This window comes from Macrotis lagotis, chromosome 8, assembly GCF_037893015.1.
Source record: "Macrotis lagotis isolate mMagLag1 chromosome 8, bilby.v1.9.chrom.fasta, whole genome shotgun sequence".
In the NCBI taxonomy this organism is placed as follows: Eukaryota; Metazoa; Chordata; class Mammalia; order Peramelemorphia; family Peramelidae; genus Macrotis; species Macrotis lagotis.
Window position 1 is genome coordinate 28452088 of NC_133665.1, and position 24760 is coordinate 28476847.

At 33.5% G+C, this 24760-nt stretch overlaps 1 protein-coding gene across 8 annotated transcripts in view; it reads left to right on the forward strand.

Moving 5' to 3' along the window:
- The window catches only part of AGTPBP1 (ATP/GTP binding carboxypeptidase 1), a 235238-nt gene that overhangs the window by 96836 nt on the left and 113642 nt on the right, over nt 1-24760 (forward strand). For all 8 annotated transcript variants that reach the window (XM_074196612.1, XM_074196615.1, XM_074196616.1 and 5 more), the window contains 5 exons: nt 8182-8265; nt 9590-9676; nt 9761-9909; nt 15077-15164; nt 23600-23744. In XM_074196612.1, the coding sequence (XP_074052713.1) occupies nt 8182-8265; nt 9590-9676; nt 9761-9909; nt 15077-15164; nt 23600-23744 (553 nt within the window). The remainder of the gene's footprint in view (nt 1-8181; nt 8266-9589; nt 9677-9760; nt 9910-15076; nt 15165-23599; nt 23745-24760) is intronic.

The window sequence follows — 24760 nt, forward strand, 5'->3', positions numbered from 1 at the left end:
TTCCTGTTCTTCCTCTGAGTCCTTTGAAATCTGCTTCCCCCCCCCCCAAATTTAGCTTGCATATAAGACTATTTCTGGCTTTCTTTTCCTTCACCATAATTTACTCAGTTACCTTATGTCCACTCCACAACCCATTTTTCCATGTTAGAATCAGAATCAGAACCAGAACAAAACTTCTCCTTCTGGTTCTTTTTAAAGGAATATTATCATTAAGCTAAGTGAAGAAATTATTACATCCTCTGCTTTTGGCAGAGATAGAACTCTTTTTTCTGCTGTGTCATCAAGGGCAATTAGCTGTAGTCTTTCAGATTTGGGATCTATGATCCAAACTCTGCATCTGTTTCTGTCTAGGTGGTCTGTAATAAATTCAGATGACAGAATAATTTCTGTTTTTCTCTTCATTGAACTTCATTCAAATGCTGTCAGCTATTCTTTTCCCCTCTGGTTCTTAGGTTTCTTCAAATGAAGTATCTTTTTAATACAAAACATTTAACCTTTTCCTTCCCTCTTTTCTCCCCCCTTCCCAGATGCTTATTATATACTGTCCTTTTTCTTTTGAGTGACTTGTACCCATTCAGGAGTATCTTCCCTAGTCATGTATTTCATCCCACTGTTTCTCAATGTTAGTTTTAAGATGAATTTTGTTTTCTTGTGTTAAGCTGTCTAGTTCTTTCTGCTTAATTGTCTATATTTTGGGTATTTGAATTTAGAAATTTGAGACCATAGATTTAGCTATTGGATCCTTTCTTGGATTTTGTGTTTTTTGAATTTCTAAGTATTTTCTTTCTTTCTTTTTTTTTTTTGTAAGGCAAATGGGGTTAAGTGGCTTACCCAAGGCCATACAGCTAGGTAATTAGTAAGTGGCTGAGGCTGGATTTGAACCCAGGTACTCTTGACTCCAGGGCCAGTGCTCCATCCACTGCATTACCTAGCCACCCCAATTTCTAAGTATTTCAACTGCTATCATTCCTTTGTTGTGACTGCCCTCTATAGTTTCTAGAGTAGAGGATTTTGATTAGATTTGCCAGATACCAGGCAAATAAATGTTTACCAGACTTTATTAACATTGGTAAGACATATTAAGCTGTGATCCAGAAATCCAAATTCCATTTTGAATCACCATCTCATTAGACAGCTGTTTATTTCCTACATTAATTTTTCCCTTTTGCAACTCTTGACATTATGGATAACAGTATGGATAATATAACCTTGTCCCCTATAATCTTTGAAGTTCTTCTAAAAGACTGTATTTTTGGTAGTACTTTCTAGATTCCTTTTGGCCATATTGTTCATTCTCATTTGAATTTCCAGAAGTGAATAGTAGTCATTTTGGATAAATTTCCCAGCAAGACAGGAGATTCCTCTCTTGTGTTTATAAGGTTGATAAGTATCTTAGTACCATTTATCTGAGGCTATGATCAAATGCCACAACTAGTTTCTTCTTCTTTCACCCTTAACTGAGTATATTTTCTCTTATGTTTATTTCCATGTTTATACCTTGAAGGGTAAGCAAGTGCTTTCTTCTTATAGTATCCACCTCCATATTTGGGGGAAAGTTTCATATTTGTTTTTTTAGCACAAATAATACAGTAATCCTTTTCCTTCCCCTCCTTTCCTGTGTGATATTCTTAGACTTTCCCACAAGATCATTTCTTATTATGCTACTCCAGATATTTTTTATTCCCTTACTATACACTTGATAACTTTTAGTTAGTAATAATTCATTGTCTCTAATAACCTGAAATGTGGAGAATCCTTGAGTCTTTTCAACCTTCTCTTCTACACTTAGAACATAGTTCACTTGGCTGTGTGACATTATAAGCAATTTTACATACAATTGACTTCAAAATTTTTATGCTTTCCATGTTGATTGAAATTCTCATTCTTGTCTTTTGAACCACTTGTGAACACTTCCAAAAGACTTTTGCAGTCTTTAATAACATTTTAATAGTTTTACATCCTTCTATAACTTCTTTTTCTTGATTTTAAAAACAATTTGACAGCTACCCCTTACCTTTTCCTAGAGAAGTTAGAAATTGCTTCTTGGATTTGGAAGTGGATGATTCTAGGTTTGGGAATAGTGGAAAAGTTTTGGGTTAGAGTAGTGATCCTTTTCTAGCCAGAATTCTGAGCTAGTTTTCACCCTGGCTATATTCTATATCTTGTGGTTTTGCAACTTCTTCATATTGTTTATCATAACAGGATATGCTTTCTGAATTTCAAGTGGATTTCTTTAACTCTCACAGTTTGAAGTTACAAATTCTTATTTTACTCTCAAATCTGAAAACAAATTACCAAAAGTCACAGAGGTTATGCAAATACTGTTAACTAAATACCAAAGAGCTCACACAGGCTATAACAACCCTAGTTAATGCTTAGAAATAAAGTAAAAACAAAAAGCTAACATTAGTCATAAGCAAAAAGCTTTCTTTGTTCTGTTGAAGGAGGGAAACTAGACATATGCAAGAAACTAGACATTTACAGGAACTTCTTCTAGGAAGAGGCCCACGACAGTGAGGCTCAACCTTGAAATAGAGTTATTGGAAATGGATAGATATAGATAGATGTGGAGATACAGTTTTAAAAGGTAATAATATAACCAAAGATAAAATGACTTAGACAAAGAATCAGTATGATGCAGCAAGCAACAGTGGTGAGTTATGACAGCCGCAGTGAGGCACCATTGCCTAGTGGTATAAAGCCCATCCATGGCAGGACCTCATGCTGGTACTTGCCTGACTTCAGAGACTGCCATTCTAAGACTTAGTGGCAACAGAGTTTATCCAGAGAGTATGAACACAAAGGATTGTTGCTAATGTTAAGTTCAGAGACAGTTGGCTTAGCTCTGGAAAACAAGGTGTCTTCTAATTGTAAAGAGGGAGGAGAAAAAAAAAGGATGGTTTTGGCATGGGGTCCCTAGCTGATCACTTGATAATATCTAAATTCAAGCCACATTGATCAATTTTCAACTATGCTATTTAAAAGCAACTTTTAGAGAAACAATTATCTGAGGTGCAATTAATTACTTTTACCTAGCTTTAATTTGATCACATTTTGAATCTAAAGCAGTAAGAGGCCTTTCTTAATGCTATACTGTTAACCTTTTAGGTTGCCTTAATATAGAAATCAGCTAGTTGTTAGTTGTCTTAACTCCAGGGGAGTGTGCAGAGACACTGTGCAGATTGCTTTTGAATAAATTGAGGAAAGTCTTACTTTATTATTTTTTTTAGGTTTTTTTTTTGCAAGGCAAATGGGGTTAAGTGGCTTGCCCAAGGCCGCACACCTAGGTAATTATTAAGTGTTTCAGACCGGATTTGAACCCAGGTACTCCTGACTCCAAGGCCGGTGCTTTATCCACTGCTCCACCTAGCCGCCCCTAAAGTCTTACTTTAAATGATTCTTTTTTCTTTGCATTTAGAGTTTCTTGCTTTCATAGTGAGAATTTGTATAATAGTAAACTCAAGCTGAGAATTAAAGCTTTGTTTTTTTTCCTTAATCAAGATGATATTGGGTCTGTTTTTTTTAAAAGGAGGATAAATGTTTCTATTTTATTTAATTTTCTTTTTCTATTGGTCTCTTCTAGTGGGAACTTATTTAAACTTTTATTTATAAGTAATCTCAGAATTTGTTCTGAGTAGCTGATTGTCTTTATTTAAGATAATTGACTTCAATTACAGAATGCCTGTGTTAAAGGGACCATATCTATACATGGAATAAATCTTTTGGGCAAAATTTAAACAAATTTTGAATATATATGGTTGAATATAGACTAACTTTGTAACTGGAACTTTATACTTTGAAACTTTGTATTCTTAAAAGTGTTGCAGTTTGAGGATACATACTTAATAGTGGTAAAAATATTGTTGGGACAGGTTATCTTTTATTTTGCTATCCAGGTATATGGATGAATTCTAATTTTTTATTTTTATTTCTATTTTTGTTGATGTCCATTGTAGTTTGAACTCTTTCCCCATCTGCATTCTGCCCATGATGCCTACCATTGATCCTAGGCAATGAGTCTAATGGAAAAAACATTTTGAATTTTCTCCATATCTTTGATTAATGCTCCTCAAAAATATACAGACCAAAAAATAATAAAGACATAAAAATGAGAAAAGTGATGTTATGGAGGAACTACTTTTTATTTGTTGAAAATTTTAAGTCTATTTAAATGGGTCTTAAAAACATTATATTTTGATCCAACTAAGATTATTGTAAAAAGTTCTTGTCAAAGGCATGTGTATCCAGAACAGATTAATCATGTGTGATTGATAAATAGGAACAATTGAGTGTGGGAAAGTGAAGACAGTGAAGTGTAGGTGTAGAAAGGTTTTTCTGACTGTAGAAAAGCAATTACTGGATTTAACAGACCATCATCATCAGGCTGCTATATAACTTTTCTTTCTTTTCCTGTTTCTGCAGCCTGCAAGGAAGCATGGGCTGAGATCAGGGAACTTGGAAGGGCAAACTGGGGCCTTTCAGTCAATCAATCAACAAATGATTATTGAGAGCCTGCTATGTATGAGGCACTAGGCACTGTGGGGGATACAAAGAAAGAAAGGTAGGTTGATGCCAGATGGTGGAAGGCTCTGAATACCAGGCTAAGGAGTGTGGACTTTATCCTGTAGTAAGTGGGGAAACTTGAAGTGGTTTTCAGTAGGGGAGCAATATAATGTAAGCTGTGTTTTAGAAGGACTTGCAAAGTAGATTGGAGTGAGGAGAGACTAGAATCAGGTTAAGTATGATCTTATAAGGTGTGATAATAAGAGCCTAAACTAATGTTGTGGCAGGAGTTCTAAAAAGGAAGGATTGGACAAAAGAAGACAGTAAGGAGTAAGGAATGATAGAAATTGGTAATAGGAGGGGGATGATAAGCAAGATAGAGGAATCACAATGAGTCTGAGTGTTTGAGCCTGTGTTGATAAAAACATTGGTGCTAAATTTGACAGAGGTACACACTTGGGAGACTGTGGAAAAGATAAAGAGTTTGATTTAGACAATAAATATGAGATGACTGTTGGCTGTACAAATTGAAATGTCCAGTTGGGGGTATGGGAATGTTACTCCGGAGATTAAAGTGAAACCTGGGAATAAAGTCATATACTTATGGGGATAGTTGAAGCAGTAATAGATGAGATTTCCATTGGAAAAAATGTAGAGAGAAAAGAATAGAGAGCCAAAAGTTTGAACAACTTCCACATTTAGGAGTTAAGAGGAGGAGACAGAGAAGTTGGCAATTAAGGAAAAAAATTGAGAACCAGGGAGTATGATAATTTAATGAAGCAGAGATAGTAGATTATTTGAAGGAGAATTTGATCAGTCTTGTAAATTGGTAAGAGATCCACTAAGAAAAGGTTATTACCCTTCAAGAGGATGATTTGAGAAGAATGAGATCATTAAGTCCAGTTGCCAGGCAATTACTCCCTATTGTATATGTCAGTCAGAATCATTTTTAACATTTAATTGGGGTGCTGGGTATACAACTGTGACAGACCCTCTCTTCAAGAAGCTTAGGATATGTTGTGAGGCTGTGGAGGGATAACAAGTTCACAAAAAACTGATAAATGAGAAAGAGAAAAGTTTTTAAAAGATATCTAGTTAAAAGACTGGAAGATTTGAAGGAGAGATTATCTGAGGGAATGGAAGGAAGACTTCATTAAAAAAGGTGACATATGAGTTAAGCCATGATAATTAGAAATAACAAAGCTTCCTGAAAGGGCTTTTTAGAAAAAAATTGACAAGGTTCAGAGTTATTGGAAAGAAGAATTCTTGTAAAGCTTGGTGGAAAAAAACAAAGAGCTAGGTTAAATAGCATTTGAAAAATAGTTATAGATTTTGAGTGCAAGGTACTGATTTGTATTTAGGTGTTTGTATTTCTTAAATCGTACTCTAAATTTCATGATGTCTATCAAAGTGAATTAGTGATGCTGGTTGTTGAATATGCATAGCTGTTTTAATAAAGAGTTAGTATGAAAAAAAGATAAAGGAAGAAAAAAGTTTACTTCTTTTTCTTATTAAACATACTCATAACTTATCTAGCTATTCAGAAGAAATTGGTGCAGAGAAAAGAGCATTGACTCTGGAGTCCCAGAACCTGGGTTCTAATCCTACCTCGTAATTTATCTTTGTGACCTTGGTCAAGTCACTTAATCTTTTTGGGCTGCAATTTCCTCAAATTTAAAATAAAAGGTTAAGCTAGATGACCTCCAAAGCCCCATACAACTCTAGAGCTCTGATCTTAAAACTTTTATGCTAGCCTTTTGATGTCAGCATGCCTTAGTTACAGATAAAGAACAGAGGAGGAAATTATCCTGAAAACCTTACAAATCCAAAATTGCAAAGGGATGATAAGTGTTACAGAATGCTGCCAAACTTATATAACTTCCATTAAAGTCTAAAGTGCTTATTAGAAAGTAAAATACAAAAATAATTACATTTAATAGTTTGAGATGTTTTATATGTTTTTAAATTCAATGATAAATACACTGAGCAAGTAAATCAAGTAAAATCTAATTTTATTGGTAAGAGTGACCCATAGTGATTACCTGTATTATTGAAAAGATAGATTTTGATATATTTGTAAAAAAAGTATATAATATTTTTAAAAGATTATTATACTTTAAATGGAAAAAATCCTTCAAATTAAAAGGCCGTTAATAGCATGCTCATTGCTTTGGTTTATAAATAAACCATAGGGGAGTAATGAAAAGATTATTATTTTAGATTATATATAACTTTTACTTTATAAACTAGATGAATGCAAACTTGGGAAGCAATCACTTTAAGAATTAGAGAATTTTCCTGTCAGGTCTCTGAACCAGTCACTTAGGATCTCGGTTTTCCTGTCCATACAGTGAAGGAATGGAGTAGTTTATTTCTAAATCCTTACAGCATTCAGCTTCTCTGAAATTGCATAGTTAAAGGTCTTTTTCTGTTTTCATTGATTCTTAATAATGAATTTAAGATGTTAGGTTTAAATATCATCAAAATTATAGCCACTAAGATTAGTACTGATTAAGAATGACTTTCAATACTTGAAAGCTTTTCTCTTGCAGCTAAACTATATAGCACAATATACTAATCCAATATTGTTGGAAAATGAAATATTCCAGTTTTTTTCAGATTACTGAAGCTCTATCATTTGAAGTACAAAAATCTGTTAATTTATTTTTTGTTTTTTGCAAGGTAGTGGGGTTAAGTGACTTGCCCAAGGTCACACGGCTAAGTAAGTATTAAGTGAGGCAGAATTTGAACTCAGGTTCTCTTGACTTCAGAACTTGTGCTCTTTCCACTACACCACCTAGCTGCCGCCCCAAAACCTGTTATTTAATATCTTAAAATGAAATATTTTCTTTACTTCCTTAAATGTAGAGAGATTAAAGGAGAAATGACCTTGGAAAGCCGTGGGTCTGAATTTTTAGTTTTGTTCTAGCACTTACTGGTGTTGTGAACTTGAGGAGGTTTTGTAACTTCTCAACCTGTTTTATCATCTGAAAATTAGGAAAAAATTATTTTGTAAAAAAAATTATTGTGAGAGAAGTATTTTGTGAATAATAAAGCATTTTGTAAGTGTGAATTCTTATCTTCAATAGTTTAATTTTTTTTAAGGTTGAATCAGGATTATCACTGATAAAATCAACTTTTGTTCCATATTTTCCATGATGCCCTAAGAGTTACTGAGATTTCTAGGGATGTTTGCCCCTATTCTAAAACGTTCAGCACTACTAGGCTTTCTAGATTTTTTCACCATTGTTAACTTCTCTGTTTATTGTATCTTTGATGCTTTAATCACCACTTTATTTTATGCAAAATTTTCTGAGTAAAGACCTGAATGTAATTCTGCCTCTTTCATGGAAAAAAGCTTTAGTACAACTTTTTACTCGGAGACTCTTTTCTGCTTAATTGAAATCTCATTTGAAGATAAGGAGTATGTTTCTTTAAAGGAAAATATTTTGGTGTATGTGACCTATGCATTAATTATTTGCCTCTATTATCTCACAATTAAAGTATACTAGAAGATGTGGCTCTAAAATGTATTTGAAAACACTTTCTTATTAAGACATTTTGTCTTCAACCTTTCAGTATAACATTTTCTTTAAGTCCCAAACTTACTTTGAAGAAAACAATGCATTGATATTTGAAAGTCCTAATTCCAATCAGATTTCTCTTTTGTAATAACAGGACAAAAATTGCCCAGGATATTGAGAGACTAATTCATCAAAGTGATATCATAGACAAAGTTATGTATGACCTGGATAACCCAAAGTAAGTATGCGAATTTAACAATTCTTAGTTGTTTTTATTTTAAATTAAAAAAAATTTTTCATCATCTGAATTTCACATTGTTTTTAAAGATATGATTTCATCTACCACTTATCTGACTATAGATTATCCTTGTTATTTATCTGCATGAATAATTAAGTATTGATTATTGTGGTGATTCTTGGTATTTTGGTGAAATGATTGTTATGCTTCTACTGTTTTCTCTTAAATATATATTTTAACTAGTAATAGTCCAAGAATTAGAACCATACCAAATTACTGTTTTTACAACAGTTATTACTATTTAAAAAACACTATTAAATTTTTGGATATGAATAATAAGTAAAACAATTAAACATTTTAGATATAAAAGTTTGAGGGGGTTAATTTTTTTGCCTTTTTATTGCTTTTTGCTATTTAGAACCAGCCCTTGAAATGAAAAATCGACAAGTCTTAAGTGATAAATTCCTTTTCCCCCATTGTGGTTTATGAGAATACTCTTGTAAACTTTCCCTTCTATTATTACTTATATCAGAATATGTTTATATATATATATATATATGTGTATATATATATATATGGGTATATCCATATATGTTATATATCTATATATAACATGTATATATATATATATATATATTAACATTTTTGGATTAAATTGGGTACATATGCATAAGAGTGTAGGTTATTGTATATTTTGTTCAATCTGACTAACATTCTAACATTTATCAAATACCTACTCTGTATGAGAGACAATGCTAGGTCCTAGGGATATTATATACATGTATATTGATACATATATGGATATATTTATATGTCTATCCTTATGTATATGTGCACATTTACACATTCATGCCTGTACATGAAATATAGCCATAAGAAAGGAATAAATATTGTATTGACACTTTCCTTAGGTAAGGCATATAGTTTTCTAAAAGATTATGTTTCATTTAATTAACAGTGAAATAGCATTTGTTTTGATTAATTTTCTGACCCAGAGTCTAAATATTTTGAAGAGTAGCACTTCTTTGCTAGAAAGCTAGAAAATTCTTATTTAAACTAATAAATTATTTGTATTTCATAATTAAACTGCAAATAGAATGTTCACTAATATAATATAATAATATTCACTTTTTAGCCTGTTTATTACATGTATGTGTGTATATGGGACCAAGGAGGGTGTGTATTTTTGTGTGTATGTGTGTGTGTATGTGTATGTGTATGTGTGTGATATAGTCTAAGTGAAAAAAGGTGGTTCTTAAAATTAAATGAGGCATTTACCTTTGTCATCTGTAAAAATTGATTTTTAATATTTTTTCTTTTAAAGTTACACTGTACCAGAAGAAGGAGAAAGTTTGAAATTTAATTCCAGATTTGAATCTGGAAATCTACGGAAAGTTATTCAAATTAGAAAGTAAGCCCTTTTCCAATTCCTCACTTGATATATACTCAGAAATTTTTCCTATTTTCAACAGATTTTTTTTTTGTTTATCTTCAGAAACGAGTATGATCTTATTCTGAACTCAGATATAAACAGCAATCATTATCATCAGTGGTTTTATTTTGAAGTCAGTGGAATGCGAACAGGCATTGGATACAGATTTAATATCATCAATTGTGAAAAATCCAACAGTCAATTTAATTATGGTAAGACAGTTTTCTATCCCTTTTAGGATGCTTAAAGGGATCTGATGTTATCTGCAAACAAAAGATGTAATTTTAAGAATTGCTTAATCTTTTACAGAACAAATAAAATATGTTCATCTAGGATGCTGTTTCATTCATAAAGCAGATATTTTTAAAGTGTAAAATTGGTAATGACATCAGTTTTATTATTTTATTATTTATGTTGAACAAATATGTGAAGAATTCATGGTTTCATTTTACTTTATAGGACTTCTATAGATTACATTTTTTCCTTAATTTTATTTTATTTTTTCTAAGATTTTATTTATTTTGAGTTCTACAATTTTTCCCCTAATCTTGCTTCCCTCCCCCCACCCTCCACAGAAGGCAATTTGCCAGTATATAGATTACATTTTTAAGAGCTTGAGTAGTATCAGTAAAAATAAGAAGCAGGGTGACTTTGGTATTAACATTGTAGTCAAGGGACCTGGGTTCAAATTCATCCAGTTACTCAATAACAGTTATTCCACAAAGTAGTATTATTTTATAGACCTTTCTTAATTCACTGTGTTCAATAAGTTCTTTTTAGTATGAATGAAGTTATAGATTTAGTAAATAGTTAATATTTTATTCTTTCCAATTATATTTAAAGGCAGATTTCAACATTCACCTTTTTAAATAAGATTTTGAGTTTCAAATTTTTTCTCCCTTCCTTCCTTCCATCCCTCCTTCTCAAGATAGCAAGTAATCTGAAAGAGAGAAGTTGTAGATTTAAAGACGTTATCAGGTAGGTTAATAAATTATTGGACTTGGAACCAAAAAGACCTGAGTTCAAATCCTGCCTTACATACTTAGTAGTTGGGTGACTCTGGAAAAATTCTTTTTTAAAAATTTCTTTTGACAAATTCTTTAACCTTGTTCAGCCTCAGCTTCTTCATCTGTGAAATGGAAATACTAATAGCTGCTACTTCACAGGATTTTTGTATATATCAAATGTGATGCACTTGGGAAACCTTAAAATACTTTGTAAATGTTTGCTTGTATCAATTTGTAGAAGGCTATTTTTTATTCATGGTGTATTTTGATTCACTGATCAGATTCAATTCTATAAAAAGACCAGGATGCTGACAAAAAGCCAAGCTTGTTAAAATCTGTAGTGTAGAGAACTGTGGCCAGTAAGGTGGTATAATGGTTAGAGTGCTGAGCCTGGAGTCAAAAAGGCCTGAGTTCAAATTCGGATTAAGACACTTAAAAACTTGTGATTCTAAGCCGGTCACTTAACATATTAGTTTTTCCCTGCTTGCCTTGGTTTTCTCATCTGCAACATGATCCAAAGAAGGAAATGGCAAACCACTGCAATATCTTTGCCAAGAAAACCCCAAATGGGATCATGAAGAATTAGACATGACCTAAATGACTGAATGAAAGTGAAAGCAAGTTTCATCAATTTACTATCAGTTTAACTATTTGCAATTAGATGTTTTTTTGGAAAATAATCCAGGTTCAGACTCTCCTCTGTTCTATGTGTGATCTTCAACAAGTTATTAATTTATCCTTTATAAAATTGTGGAGTTGATGTGAATTTCTTCTGTAGTCCTTTTTAACTTTGAATTCATCATCCTATCATCCTTATCAAGCTTGAAATTTTTGACAATTTTAGATAAGGTTCAAAGGTTTTATATTCAAGAAAGTTCAGTTAGGCAAATTTTTAACAGTGATGTCATGGAGTATCATGTTCTATATTTCAAGTAAAAAAACTGCTGAAAGAAAGCAAAGGGATAATTTTTTTCTTTTTAAAGATTTTATTTATTTTGAGTTTTACAATTTTCACCCCTAATCTTGCTTCCTTCTTCCACCCCCTCACAGAAGGCAGTTTGTCAATCTTCACATTGTTTCCATAGTGTACATTGATCTAAATTGAATACGATGAGAGAGAAATCATATCCTTAAGAAACATAAAGTATAAGAGATAGCAAGATCAGACAATAAGATATCAGTTTTTTTTTCTAAATTAAAGGTAATAGTCCATGGTCTTTGTTCGAACTCCACGGTTCTTTCTTTGGATACAGATAGTATTCTCCATCACAGATAGCCCCAAATTGTCTCTGATTGTTGCTCTGATGGAATGAGCAAGTCCATCAAGGTTGATCATCATCCCATGTTGCTGTTAGGGTGTACGATGTTTTTCTGGTTCTGCTCATCTCACTCAGCATCAGTTCATGCAGATCCCTCCAGGCTTCTCTGAATTCCCATCCCTCCTGGTTTCTAATAGAACAATAGTATTCCATGACATACATATAACACAGTTTGCTTAGCCAGTCCCAATCGAAGGACATTTATTTAATTTCCAATTCTTTGCCACCAGAAACAGGACTGCTCTGAATATTTTTGTACAAGTGATGTTTTTTACCCTTTTTTATGTTCTCTTCAGGGTCTAGACCCAGTAGTGGTATCTGGATCAAAGGGTATGCACATTTTTTGTTGCCCTTTGGGTGTAATTCCAAATTGCTCTCCAGAAAGGTTGGATGAGTTCACAGCTCCACCAACAATGTATTTAGTGTCTTTCCCACATCCCTTCCAACATTGATCATTGTCCTTTCTGGTCATATTGGCCAGTCTGAGAAGTGTGAGGTGGTGCCTCAGAGATGCTTTAATTTGGATTTCTCTAATAAGTAGTGATTTAGAGTAATTTTTCATATGACTATGGATCGCTTTGATTTCCTCATCTGTAAATTGACAAAGGGACACATTTTAAGAAAATATTTTTTTACAATAAGCCAGCATTTATTTCAACATTCACTTTTATATGTTTTCATTCTTCCCCTTCTTCCTGCTAATATGATACACATATTTCCATATTAGTCATGTTGAAAGGAGAGTCAGAACAATAAGGACAGATCATGATAAAGGAAAAACAAAAAAATTTAAAAAAGTGAAAATAGTGTATGCTGTGATCTGCATTCAGACTCCCTAGTTCTTTCTCTGTATATCTCAAGTCCTTTAGAATTGTCTGTGATCACTGTATTGCTGAGAAGAATCTATCATAGTTGATCATCACATAATGTTGCTATCAGTTGTTATACAATGTTCTTCTGGTTCTGCTCAGTTCACTCTTCATCAGTTCCTGGAAGTCTTTCCAAATTTTTCTGAAATCCACCTGCTCATCATTTCTTATAGAACAATTGAATTTCATTACATTCATACATCTCATTTCCTCAATTGATGGACATCCCCTTATTTTCCAATTCCTTGACATCACAGAAAGAAGTGCTATAAATATTTTTGGTCGTGGGGGTCCTTTTGCCATTTTCATTATCTCTTTGGGATACAAACCTAGTAGTGGTATTGCTGGGTCAAAACATAGCCTTTTGGTGTAATTCTATATTGCTCTCCAGAATGGTTGGATCAATTCTCAACTCCATCAACAGTGCTTTATTGTCCTGATTTTCCCACATTCCCCTGCAACGTTGCTCTATCATATTAGTGGAAATATATCTGAAAATTAGAATATTCATAAGGAGAAAAGTTAAAACATTTTCTAAATCATGAGATATTTAGCAGGTGTTACAAAGAAAATAGAAAACTAAACTAAGATTATGTCATAATTTCGGGTTATAAGTTTTAATGAAATTAGTTTTTGAAGGAGACTAGAAATAATGGGCTAATATTTCAGCAAACTAAATAACATGTATTTAGTTCAGTAAATGCAAATTGTAGCTTTTCCATCAGATTTTCATATATATTGACTTTATTTTCAGAATGTCTCTGCTCATTTTCTGTTCTTTAAAATATTTGTTTTTTCATGTGTTAATATAATATGTTATATATTTGTCATTGTGTTTAGTCTATGCTGATAATATATTATATTTGTTCTTTTTTCCAGTAGTTTTTATTGAAATAAACCTACAGAAAAGAATACTTCTGTATGCTATATTTGATATTTTAGGCTGTTTAATGTGATATCAATTAGAGTATCATACAGACATTTCTTAGAGTAAAATTTAATAAAAGAAATTTTGGGAAGTAAAAGAGAAAGTTAAGAAAAAGCAATCTTTAAAAGATAATGAGTTGTATTTTTTCAGAAAATTACTTCTTAAGATTGAGTTATCTAAGAAATTTCCCAATCATTTCTAATTGGTTCAGACACATTATTCCTTTCAAAAGTAAGACTTTTTTTTTAAAAAGATGTTAGCAAGAATTAGATAAATTTGGTTTAACTTTGCTGTGAGGACATTTTAATGAGGAAAATATCAAAATATTTCGATTTTATACTATTATCAGATAATTTTTTAAAAATAAATAAGCTTTTTAAATCAGCATCTCATAATTTAAGACTTTCATGTGTTGACAGTCATACTATGAATAAGTAATATTTTTCTAACCCAGGATTAGCTTTATACAAAAGTTATCTTACTGTGAAAGTATTCTTAAGGGTACTTATCTTTTGGAATCTTCATTTGGAAACAGTGCTAAATGCCACTAAGTGTATTTCTTTGAATTCAGTGTTATTTTCCATGGCATTGTCCTGAACTCCTGTTATATTTGTATAATTGCATATTTATAAAATAGTTTTTTCTTTGAATAGTGACTTTCTTCTCTGGTTGGTTCCTTCTTTGTTCCACATTTAGCAGATTAAGCATGCTATAAATATCTCCTTCCTCTGTGATGGCTGCAGTGCAGTGCATTTCTTAATCATCACTATAGCCAGAACCTCCTAATTATGATTCTCTTCTGTGTGATTACTTATTTATTGTTACATTATTTTATTACTTATATATTTGTATCTTAAAATATCTTTACTAATTTCAACATGTTGGGTTCAGAATTGGGTAAAATCTTTTTAAAAAGTTGTGATAAGAATTTGTAATTTGGATATTGTTACTGTAGAAGGACTCATTGAGGTGACAATTTTCTCTACCATTTATCTTATATTTTAATATATAAAAATGGTTTTCTATAAAATATTAATCTTTTACATATTTTATTTCTCTAAATGTCTAACTTCAGAAACACTTTACATATAGTATTTGATAAAAATGTCATGATGCTAATAAATAGTTAATTTATTTTCATTATTTACATTTACATTTCATTATTTACATTTTTAAACTATGAAAATAATGTTTCCTGCCTATGAAGTTTGGGGTATTTTCTTCTTAATATGTTGTTTTCCTGTCCTTCTTTGAAGGTATGCAACCCCTTATGTATTCAGTTCAGGAAGCATTACATGCCAGACCATGGTGGATTCGTGTAGGTACTGACATTTGTTACTATAAGTAAGTATTCTAAGAGTGAAATCATTGAACTAATGTTTTCTTTTACTACCTAATGAAATGGAATGAAAAAAAATATATGAAGCAGAATCACTAAATGTTTTCAGAGGTACATCTTACTATTCATTCCTTAAACAGTCATAATTTAGGTTACTTAGTTACTTTTCTTTAAATCAGGAAACTACAGAGATAACAGCTGAAGTGAGAATTCAAGAAGTATTTTGTTATGCTTTGATACTATGATGATATTACAATTAATTCTTCTCATGGCATTTATAAATATAAATGTGCATTTACTTCATATTTTTGTTTTGTAAAGATTTTGATTTCTTATATTTTGTCATTTTAATTCGTCATTCAACAGTTGCAAGATTTTATTTTCTATTGGTTCAAATGTTAAACAATTTTTAATTTATTCTGATCCTATTTCTGAAATATTTAGAGATACATCTAGTTAAGAGATCACATTTCTTCTTCTTTTTTCCTTTTTTTTGGGGGGGCAGGTAGTGGGGGCAGGTAGTATTCCTGACTCCAGGGCCAGTACTCTATCCACTGCACCACCTAGTTGCCCCAATTTTTTTTTTTTTTTTTTAGTTTTTGCAAGGCAATGGGGTTAAGTGGCTTTCCCAAGACCACACAGCTAGGTAATTATTAAGTGTCTGAGGCCGCATTTGAACTCAGGTACTTCTGACTCCAGGCCTAGTGCTCTATCCACTACGCCACCTAGCTATGCCTACCCACATTTCTTCTTCTGAACTGCTTTTTTTTTTTTAGGTTTTTTTTTTTTTTTTTTGCAAGGCAAATGGGGTTAAATGGCTTGCCCAAGGCCACACAGCTAGGTAATTATTAAGTGTCTGAGACCGGATTTGAACCCAGGTACTCCTGACTCCAGGGCCGGTGCTTTATCCACTGCACCACCTAGTTGCCCAAATTTTTTTTTTTTTTTTTAGTTTTTGCAAGGCAATGGGGTTAAGTGGCTTTCTAGCTATGCCTACCCACATTTCTTCTTCTGAACTGCTTTTTTTTTTTAGGTTTTTTTTTTTTTGCAAGGCAAATGGGGTTAAATGGCTTGCCCAAGGCCACACAGCTAGGTAATTATTAAGTGTCTGAGACCGGATTTGAACCCAGGTACTCCTGACTCCAGGGCCGGTGCTTTATCCACTGCGCCACCTAGCTGCCCCACTGAACTGCTTTTAATTTATATACTGTCCCATAATATTACCTTGGGTCTAATCTTTGATTCTTCTCGTTTTTCCCAATTTTCTTAAGTTAGCTAGGTAACATAGGGAATAGGGTGCTAGACTTGGAGTCAGGAAGACATGAGTTGACAATTATTGGCTGTGTAGGTGACATGATGAATAGAGAATTGGCCTTTGAGTCAGGAGGACAGGAGTTCGAATCCATCCTCAGACACTTGACATTTACTACCTATGTGACCTTGAGCAAGTCACTTAGCCCTGATTGCCTTGCATCCAAGGTCATCTTCAGTCATCCTGATTCCTATCTGACCCCTGTACCCAGATGACTCTAGAAGAGAAAGTGAGGCTGATGAACTTAGCACAGCATCCCCCTCACTCAAATCCAATTCATGTGCTTGTCATGGTCTTCTTCAAGAATGAAGGACAAGCATCATCATCAAGAGTTTTGGATTTGATGTTCTTTGAAGTTCCTTTGAGCTCTGAAGTTATATGATCTTATGATACAACCACTTACCAAATGTTATCATTTCTATGCCTTTCAGAGTTCATTCTTGTTCGTTCTCTCTCTTTCTCTCTCTGTCTCTCTCTCTCTCTCTCCCTTTCCCTCTCTCTGTTTTCTTTTTAATTGTTTTTATTTTTTCCAATTGCGTGTAAAAACAGTTTTTAACATTTATTAAGATTTTGAGTTTCAGTTTTATCCTCTTCTTCCTTTTTCCCTCTTTAGTGAGAAGTTAAGCATTTTGATATAGATTATCATGTATAGTCATGAAAAACATATTTTCATATTAGTAATGTGAAAGGAAATATATCAAAAACCCTAGGAAAAATAAAATAAAAGGGATGATCCAATTTGCATTCAGATCCCACTAGTTCTTTCTCTGGAGAAGGGTAGTATTTTTCATCATAAGTCCTTTGTAATTGTCTTAGATAATGGTATTACTGAGAATAGCTAAAGTTGATTCATTTTAAAATTTCACAGTTAATCATCATAAAATATTGTTGTTACTTTGCACAATGTACTCCTGGTTCTGTTTGCTTCACTTTGCAGTAGTTTATATATGTCTTTCAAGGTTTTCTGAAGGCCTCCTGATTCTCATTTCTTATAACACTATACTATTTCATCATAATAATATACCACAAATTGTTTCGCATCCCCTCAATTTTTAAATCTTTGCCACCACAAAAAGAAATTCTATAAATATTTTTGTACATATGTCTTTTTTCTTTTTTAAATCTCTTTGGGATATACATCTAATAGTGATATTGCTGGATCAAAGAATATTTATGGTTTTTTAGACCTTTGTGCATAATTCAAAATTGTTTTCCAGAATGATTGGATTAATCTATGACTCTGCTAACAGAGCTTTAGTGTCTTAATTTTCCCATATCCTCTTCAACATTTGTCAAAGTTGCATTTCTCTAATCAGTAGTTATATAGAGCATTTTTATGACTGTAGATAACTTTGATTTCTTTGTCTGAAAACTGCTTGTTCATATCTTTTGACTTTTGTCAATTGAAGAATGATTTGTATTATTATAAATTTGACCCAGTTTTCTGTATATTTGGGAAATGTGGCCTTAAAATTTGCCGTAATATTTTTTCAGTTATGATGACTATATATTCCCTCCATCCTATTTCCCTCATTTATCTTTCTCCCTCCTTTCTCTCTTCTTTTCCTCTTTCTCCCCATTTTCACTTCTCAAAAGTGTTTTACTTCTGACCTTCACCTTTTCTGCTTTATCCTTCCTTCAGTCAGTTTTCCCCTCCCTACTCTTATCCCCTTCCCTTTATATTTCCCCATATGGAAGATAGATTTCTTTACCCAACTGAATATGTATATTATTCCTACTTTGAGTCTGTCCTGATGAAAGTAAGGTTTGAGTGTTGTCTACCGTGCCCTACCCCCATGTACCCTCGACTGTATAAGTTCTTTTGTGCTTTTATTGTGAGATAATTTACCCCATTTACCTTCTCTCCTCTCATTGTGTCCCTCTATCTCACCCTGTATTTTATTTTTTAGATATCATCCTGTCATAGTCAATATACAACCATGCCCTCATTCTAGGTATATTCCTTCTAACTGTCCAAATAATGATAAAAGTTCTTAGTAGATGCCAGTATGATCTTCCTTTGTAGGAATTTTTTTGACTTTTTTTAATGAAAGATTTCATTTATTTTGAGTTTACAAATTTACCCGTATTCTTGCTTCCCTCCCCCTACCCCCCACAGAAGGCAGTCTGTTAGTCTTTACATTGTTTCTATGGTATGCATTGATCTCAGTTGAATGTGATCAGAGAGAAATCATATCCTTAAGGGAGAAAAAATAAAGTATAAGAGATAGCAAATTTACATAATAAGATAATGGGTTTTTTTTTTCTAAATTGAAAGTAATAGTCTGGTCTTTGTACAAACTCCATAATTCTTTCTTTGGATACAGATGATATTCTCCATTGCAGATAGCCCAAAAATTGTCCCTGATTGTTGCACTGATGGAATGAGCAAGACCATCAAGGATGATGATCACCCCCATATTACTCTTAGGGCATACAATGTCTCTCTGGCTCTGCTCATCTCACTCAACATCAGTTCATGCAAATCCTTCCAGGCTTCCCTGAATTCCCATCCCTCCTGGTTCTTTTTTTTTTTTTTTTGGTTAATATGACTTTATTTATATATTACTAAAATATTCTTGTTTAAGAGTAAACAATACCCCTCCCCCACAAATAAAGTAAAAGAGAAATAAAGTAAAAGAAAGAGAAAAACTATGTTTCAGTCTGTGTTCTGATACCATCAGCTCTGTCTCAGGTGGATCACATTCTTTATCATAAGCCCATATAGAAGTTACTTCTATATTTTTCCACAGTTGCTGTTGCTGATTGTAATTCCTTCCATATTTTCCTACCCACTACCATATATTATATTTTCTCTCTCCTTTGACTCTGTCTCTCTTCTAAAATGTTCTGTAGGGTAGCTGAGTGGTGCAGCAGCCAGAGCACTGACCCTGGGGCCAAGAGGCCCCAAGCGCACATACCACCCCACTCAGCAAGCATCCTACCCCATGGTCCCAGACAGGCCACCCAATCCCAGACCCTTGCAAAAAAGTAAAATGGAAATGTATTATATCTAACTATTCTCTCCTATGATCTACCCTCTCCTATATCACCCACAGCCTGCCCTTCCTCCTGTCCTCCTTCTCTCCTTTTTACTCTCAATGTGTATACCCTATTGAGTTTGTATGGTGTTTCCTCTCTGAGCCATTTCTGGTGAGAGTGAAGGTTCCCTCATTCCCCTTTGCCTTCCCTTCTTCCATATCATTGCAAAACATCACTGAAAAAAATATTTTATATGAAATATCTTAGCCCATTCCACCTCTCCTTTCTCTTGCTCCCATTATATTTCCCTTTTAGTTATTGACTCCATTTTTACAATATGTTATATCTTCAAATTCAATTCTCTTCTGTGCTTCATCTATAAAAGCTCCTTCTACCTGCTCTATTAAATGAAAAGATTCATATCAGTATTATCAGTATCATTTTTTATGCAGGAATAGATGCAGTTCATCATCATTAAGTCCCTTATAATTTATCCTTCTCTTCTACTCTATGCTTCACTTGAGTCTTGTACTTAAAGGTCAAACTTTCTGTTCAGCTCTGGTTGTTTCAACAGTAACATTTGAAATTCCCCTGGTTCATTGAAAGTCCATCTTTTCCCTGGAAGAGGATGTTCAGTTTTGCTGGGTAGTTAATTCATGGTTGCATTCCAAGCTCTTTTGCCTTCTGGAATATTATAATCCAAGCCCTATAGTAGTTGCTGCTAAGTCCTGTGTGATCCTGATTGCAGCCACAATATTTGAATTGTGTCCTTCTGGCTACTTGTAATATTTTCTCTTTGATTTGGGAGTTGTGGAACTTGGCTATAATATTCCTGGGGGTTGTTTTTTTTGGGGGGTCTCTTTCTTGGGGAGATTGGTAGATTCTCCCAATTTCTATTTTGCCCTCTGCTTCTAGGACATCAGGGCAGTTTTCCTGTAGGAATGCTTTAAAAATGAGGCCAAGGCTCTTTTCCTGATCATAACTTTCAGGTATCCCAATAATTTTTAAATTATCTTTCCTGAATCTGTTTTCCAGATCAGTTGTTTTTTCAATGAGATATTTCACATTTTCTTCTAATTTTTTATTCTCTTGATGTTGAACTATTGTGTCTTGACTTCTTCTAAAGTCATCAGCTTCCTTTAACTCCATTTTACATCAGAAGGATTTGTTTTCCTCAGAGAGCTTTCTTATCTCCTTTTCAATCTGGCAAGTTCTGCTTTTTAAAGCATTCTTCTCCTCAATAATGTTTTTTATTTTTATTTTTTAGGCTTTTGCAAGGCAACGGGGTTAAGGGGCTTGCCCAAGGCCATACAGCTGGATAATTATTAAGTGTTTGAGGCCAGATTTGAACTCAGGTAGTCCTGACTCCAGGGCTGGTGCTTTATCCACTGTGCCACCTAGCTGCCCCAATCCTCAATAACTTTTTGATCTGTTTTATCCATTTTGACCTAAGCTAGTTTTTAACATGTTATTTTCTTCAGCATTTTTTTGTATCTCCTTGACTAAGCTGCCGACTCTTGTCTTCATGTTTTTCTTGCATCTCTCTCATTTCTTTTCTCAGTTTTTTCTTCTATCTCCCTTACTTGATTTTCAAAATCTTTTTTGAGCTGTGTCATAGCCTGAGCTCAACTTCTATTTTTCTTGGAGTCTTTAGATGTAGAAGCCTATATTTCCTCATCTTCAGAATGAGTATTTTGATTCTCCTTGTGATCATAGACCAAGTATTTGTCAAAGGTTGGGTTCCTTTTTTTTTCTGTTTACTCATTTCTCCAGCTTGTGCCTGGTTTTGGGGTACTTCTTGAGCTTTTGAGTTTTATTGGGACACCCCTACAAGGACCTCAGTGTGTGAGGCTCTGACTGCTCTCCTGGTCTATGAATGACCACAAGCACACCTCTCTGCCATGGGGTTGAGGGGGGGTCCCTGTTCTATGGGGGGGCCTAGACTGTGATCAGGATCTGAATGTGGTCAGAGCCCCCCAGAGTCCTGTTCCAGGGACAGAGCACAGACCTCAGAAGTCACCCTCCACTCCCTTACCTTCAGTGGGCTGAGCACTCAGGGCACAGCTGCCTGGAGTCTCCTGTTTGCTGGCTCTGTAGGCCTGGTTCCATTTCCTGGATCTGGCCTGCTTGCCATGCTGACTGCCAAGGCTCCGCTGACCATGCTCAGGGCCTGGGCTTCACGCTTATTCTCGCAGAGATCTCCCTGCTGATTTCCAAGTTTTGCGTGGTTCTCCCTGGGGTGCAAGTCAGGAAACTACTTCTGCTGCCAGGAGCCTCGGCTCCCAGGTGCCCTGGGGCTGTTCCCAGGAGGCTGAAGTTTCTTCATTCTGGTGGGGTAGCCCCTCTAACCCCGTGGAACAGAGTTTTTCCACTATTTTCCAGGTTACCTTGGGCTGGAGAATTGCCTCACTGGATCTTTCTGTGTGTTCTGTCTCTCGAAAATTTAGTTAGAGTCATAATTTTAAGATTTTTGAAATATTTTGGAGAGAGCACCTAGGAGAGACTCTTCTCCTGCCTCCTTTGTAGGAATATTAACAGTTTAACCTTATTGAATCTTTTATGATTTCTTTTTCCTGCTTACCTTTTTATGGTTCTCTTGAGAATTGTATTTGGTTTTTTTGTTTTTGTTTTTGTATTTTGTTTTTTGTTTTTTTAGGATTTTGCAAAGCAATGGGGTTAAGTGGTTTGCCCAAGGCCGCACAGCTAGGTAATTATTAAGTGTCTGAGGCTGGATTTGAACTCAGGTGCTCCTGACTCCAGGGCTGGTGCTCTATCCACTGCACCGTCTAACTGCCTGAGAATTGTATTTGAAAGTCCAATTCTGTTCAACTCTTGAAAGCCCTTTATTTCATTAAATGTTAATTTTTTTTTTCTTCCTGAAGAATTATACTGAGTTTTGCTTAGTTGGTGATTTTTGATTGTAATCTTAGCACCTTTGTCCTCCAAAATACCATAATCTAAGCCCTTTAATCCTTCAGTGTAGAAGCTGCTAAATCCTATAATATCCTGACTGTGGCTCCATAATATTTGAATTATTTCTATGTGACTACTTGCAATTTTATATAGAAGATATATAGAAGAAAGGTGATAAGTGCTTAAAAGAAATACTTATATATATATATGTATATATATATTCAAAAAATAATATTAAAATGTTTCAGGGCTTCATGTTTTTATTGATGTAGGAACTTCTCCACCAACTCAGATCCCAAATCCCCTATGTAAAGGAGATACTTAAATAAAATCTTTTTAGTTGGTGTGGCTGAAAAAATTCTTCACCTAGTCTGGCAGCAATTCCTCTCTTGACTTAGCTATCTTTGTCAGTAATCGACAGATATATAATACATTGCTGAACCTACATTTGGAGCCTTTCCACCTTTGTAAGACCTGCTAGATTTTCCTCTTCACCTCATCAAATCTTTGGAGTCTGATTTTAATAAAGGAAAGACAATAATGATAACTCACTTATCTCACTAAAATTATTTTTCCTTCACAATTATCCTGTCAAATGCATATCTTATTTTTCCCCATTTTCAACTTGAGAAATAGGAATCTCAAAAGTTGTGACCTGTCTTTGAGGATCTGGTCCCTCAGCTATTAAGTATATGAACTGGACTCAAACCTGACCTCCTGAGTGTAAATTCACTCCCTCATGTTGTTATTTAGAATATTCCAGAAACCATTGCCTCTGAGCTTTCATTTAGTTTAGAAATACATAAAAATGTTTTTGAAGAAAAAAAGTTCATTTTGAGATTTTTGAAGAATTAGTTGATAAATGAGATGTTTTAATAGCATTTGAAACTGGGTCGGGGGGTTGGGTTGGGATTTGTATTGAAACAATAACTGTTGAAAGAATAAACTCACTTATTAAGGAAACATTACTTATTGCTAGCAAATGTAAAGATGAATAAATCTAGAAAATTACTGACATGAAAATGCCTGCTGATGTAGTCTAGCAATATTTGTTTGATATTTATAGACTGTTGTCCTTTGTACAGAATTTTACATCATAAAGTATTTAAGTCAAAGTAAGAAATTCATTTTTTCTTTTTTCAACTAAAATGACTCCAATAAAGTGAGCTAAGACATTTTTCATAATATTTCAGTGTATAATGAATAAACTTTTTTGTGATTTTTCTTTTGCAGAAATCATTTTTCTAGAAGTTCAGTTGCTGCTGGTGGGCAAAAAGGAAAATCTTATTATACAATTACATTCACAGTCACTTTCCCACACAAGGATGACGTTTGCTATTTTGCTTATCATTATCCATATACATATTCAACTTTACAGGTGAACTAATCTGTGAATTGCATTATATTTATTGCTAATTATATAAATGACATAAAATTCAGTATTGGTTTTTATAGAAATTTTTTCTTTTAATATATTTTCTTTTATATTAATTATCTTACTGAATAAGAAACAAATCAGAACTTAGAGTTAACCACTGAATATTTGAACTCTTTGGTGGGGGGATGAAGAAAGGAAATAAGGGTATTTGCAAATAATTTAATTATTTGGTTTCTTTTGTATAAAAATAATAAATATAATTAATTGATATTCTAGACAGGTATTCAGTGTTCTCCATAATTTGATAGCAATCTCCCTTTATTGTATTTTCCACTATTCCTTTTCATGTATCTTGTGTAGGAATTTTTATTGCTTCATTTTATCTTAAACTTATTTTTTTGACTTTTCCCTCTGTCTGGAACATACCCATTTACTTTTGTCCCCATCCCAAATTCTGTCTTTCCAATTCTCACCCAATTTTTAAAGCTCAAATGTAATTTTATCTCATGAAACTTTTCTTAATAAGTCCCAAATAAGTAAAATATCCTTCTTTTGAATTACCTTGACTCTTCATTGATCTTGTATTATAGTTATTTGAGTATATCTGTTTTATTTATACTTTTTTGGATCTGTGATCTCATTGGTAGAGGTACTTCCTCCAGAGTAACAGATTGCAATTCCTGTGCTTGTGCATCTGGTAGGGCACTTATCCATATTCTTGTTTAGATTTGTTACAGGGGATCTGCCCAATAAATTAGAGCCTTTCTCTAGATTTCTTTACATTTCATCTTTTATTCCTTGCTTTTACCCTTTCTCCCAGTTATGCATTTATCTGATAATTTTTTTGCTATTTTTACACAGTTTATTATTTATGTGTTGTAAAGTAAACTACTTTATCCACACAAGCTTTATTTTTAGGTAATCCTCAATTTTGGCTCTTCTGAGACTGGTATCTTTGACCACATTTATACAATATCTTTGGAAGAATTTTGATATTAAAATGATGTGCTTTGGTT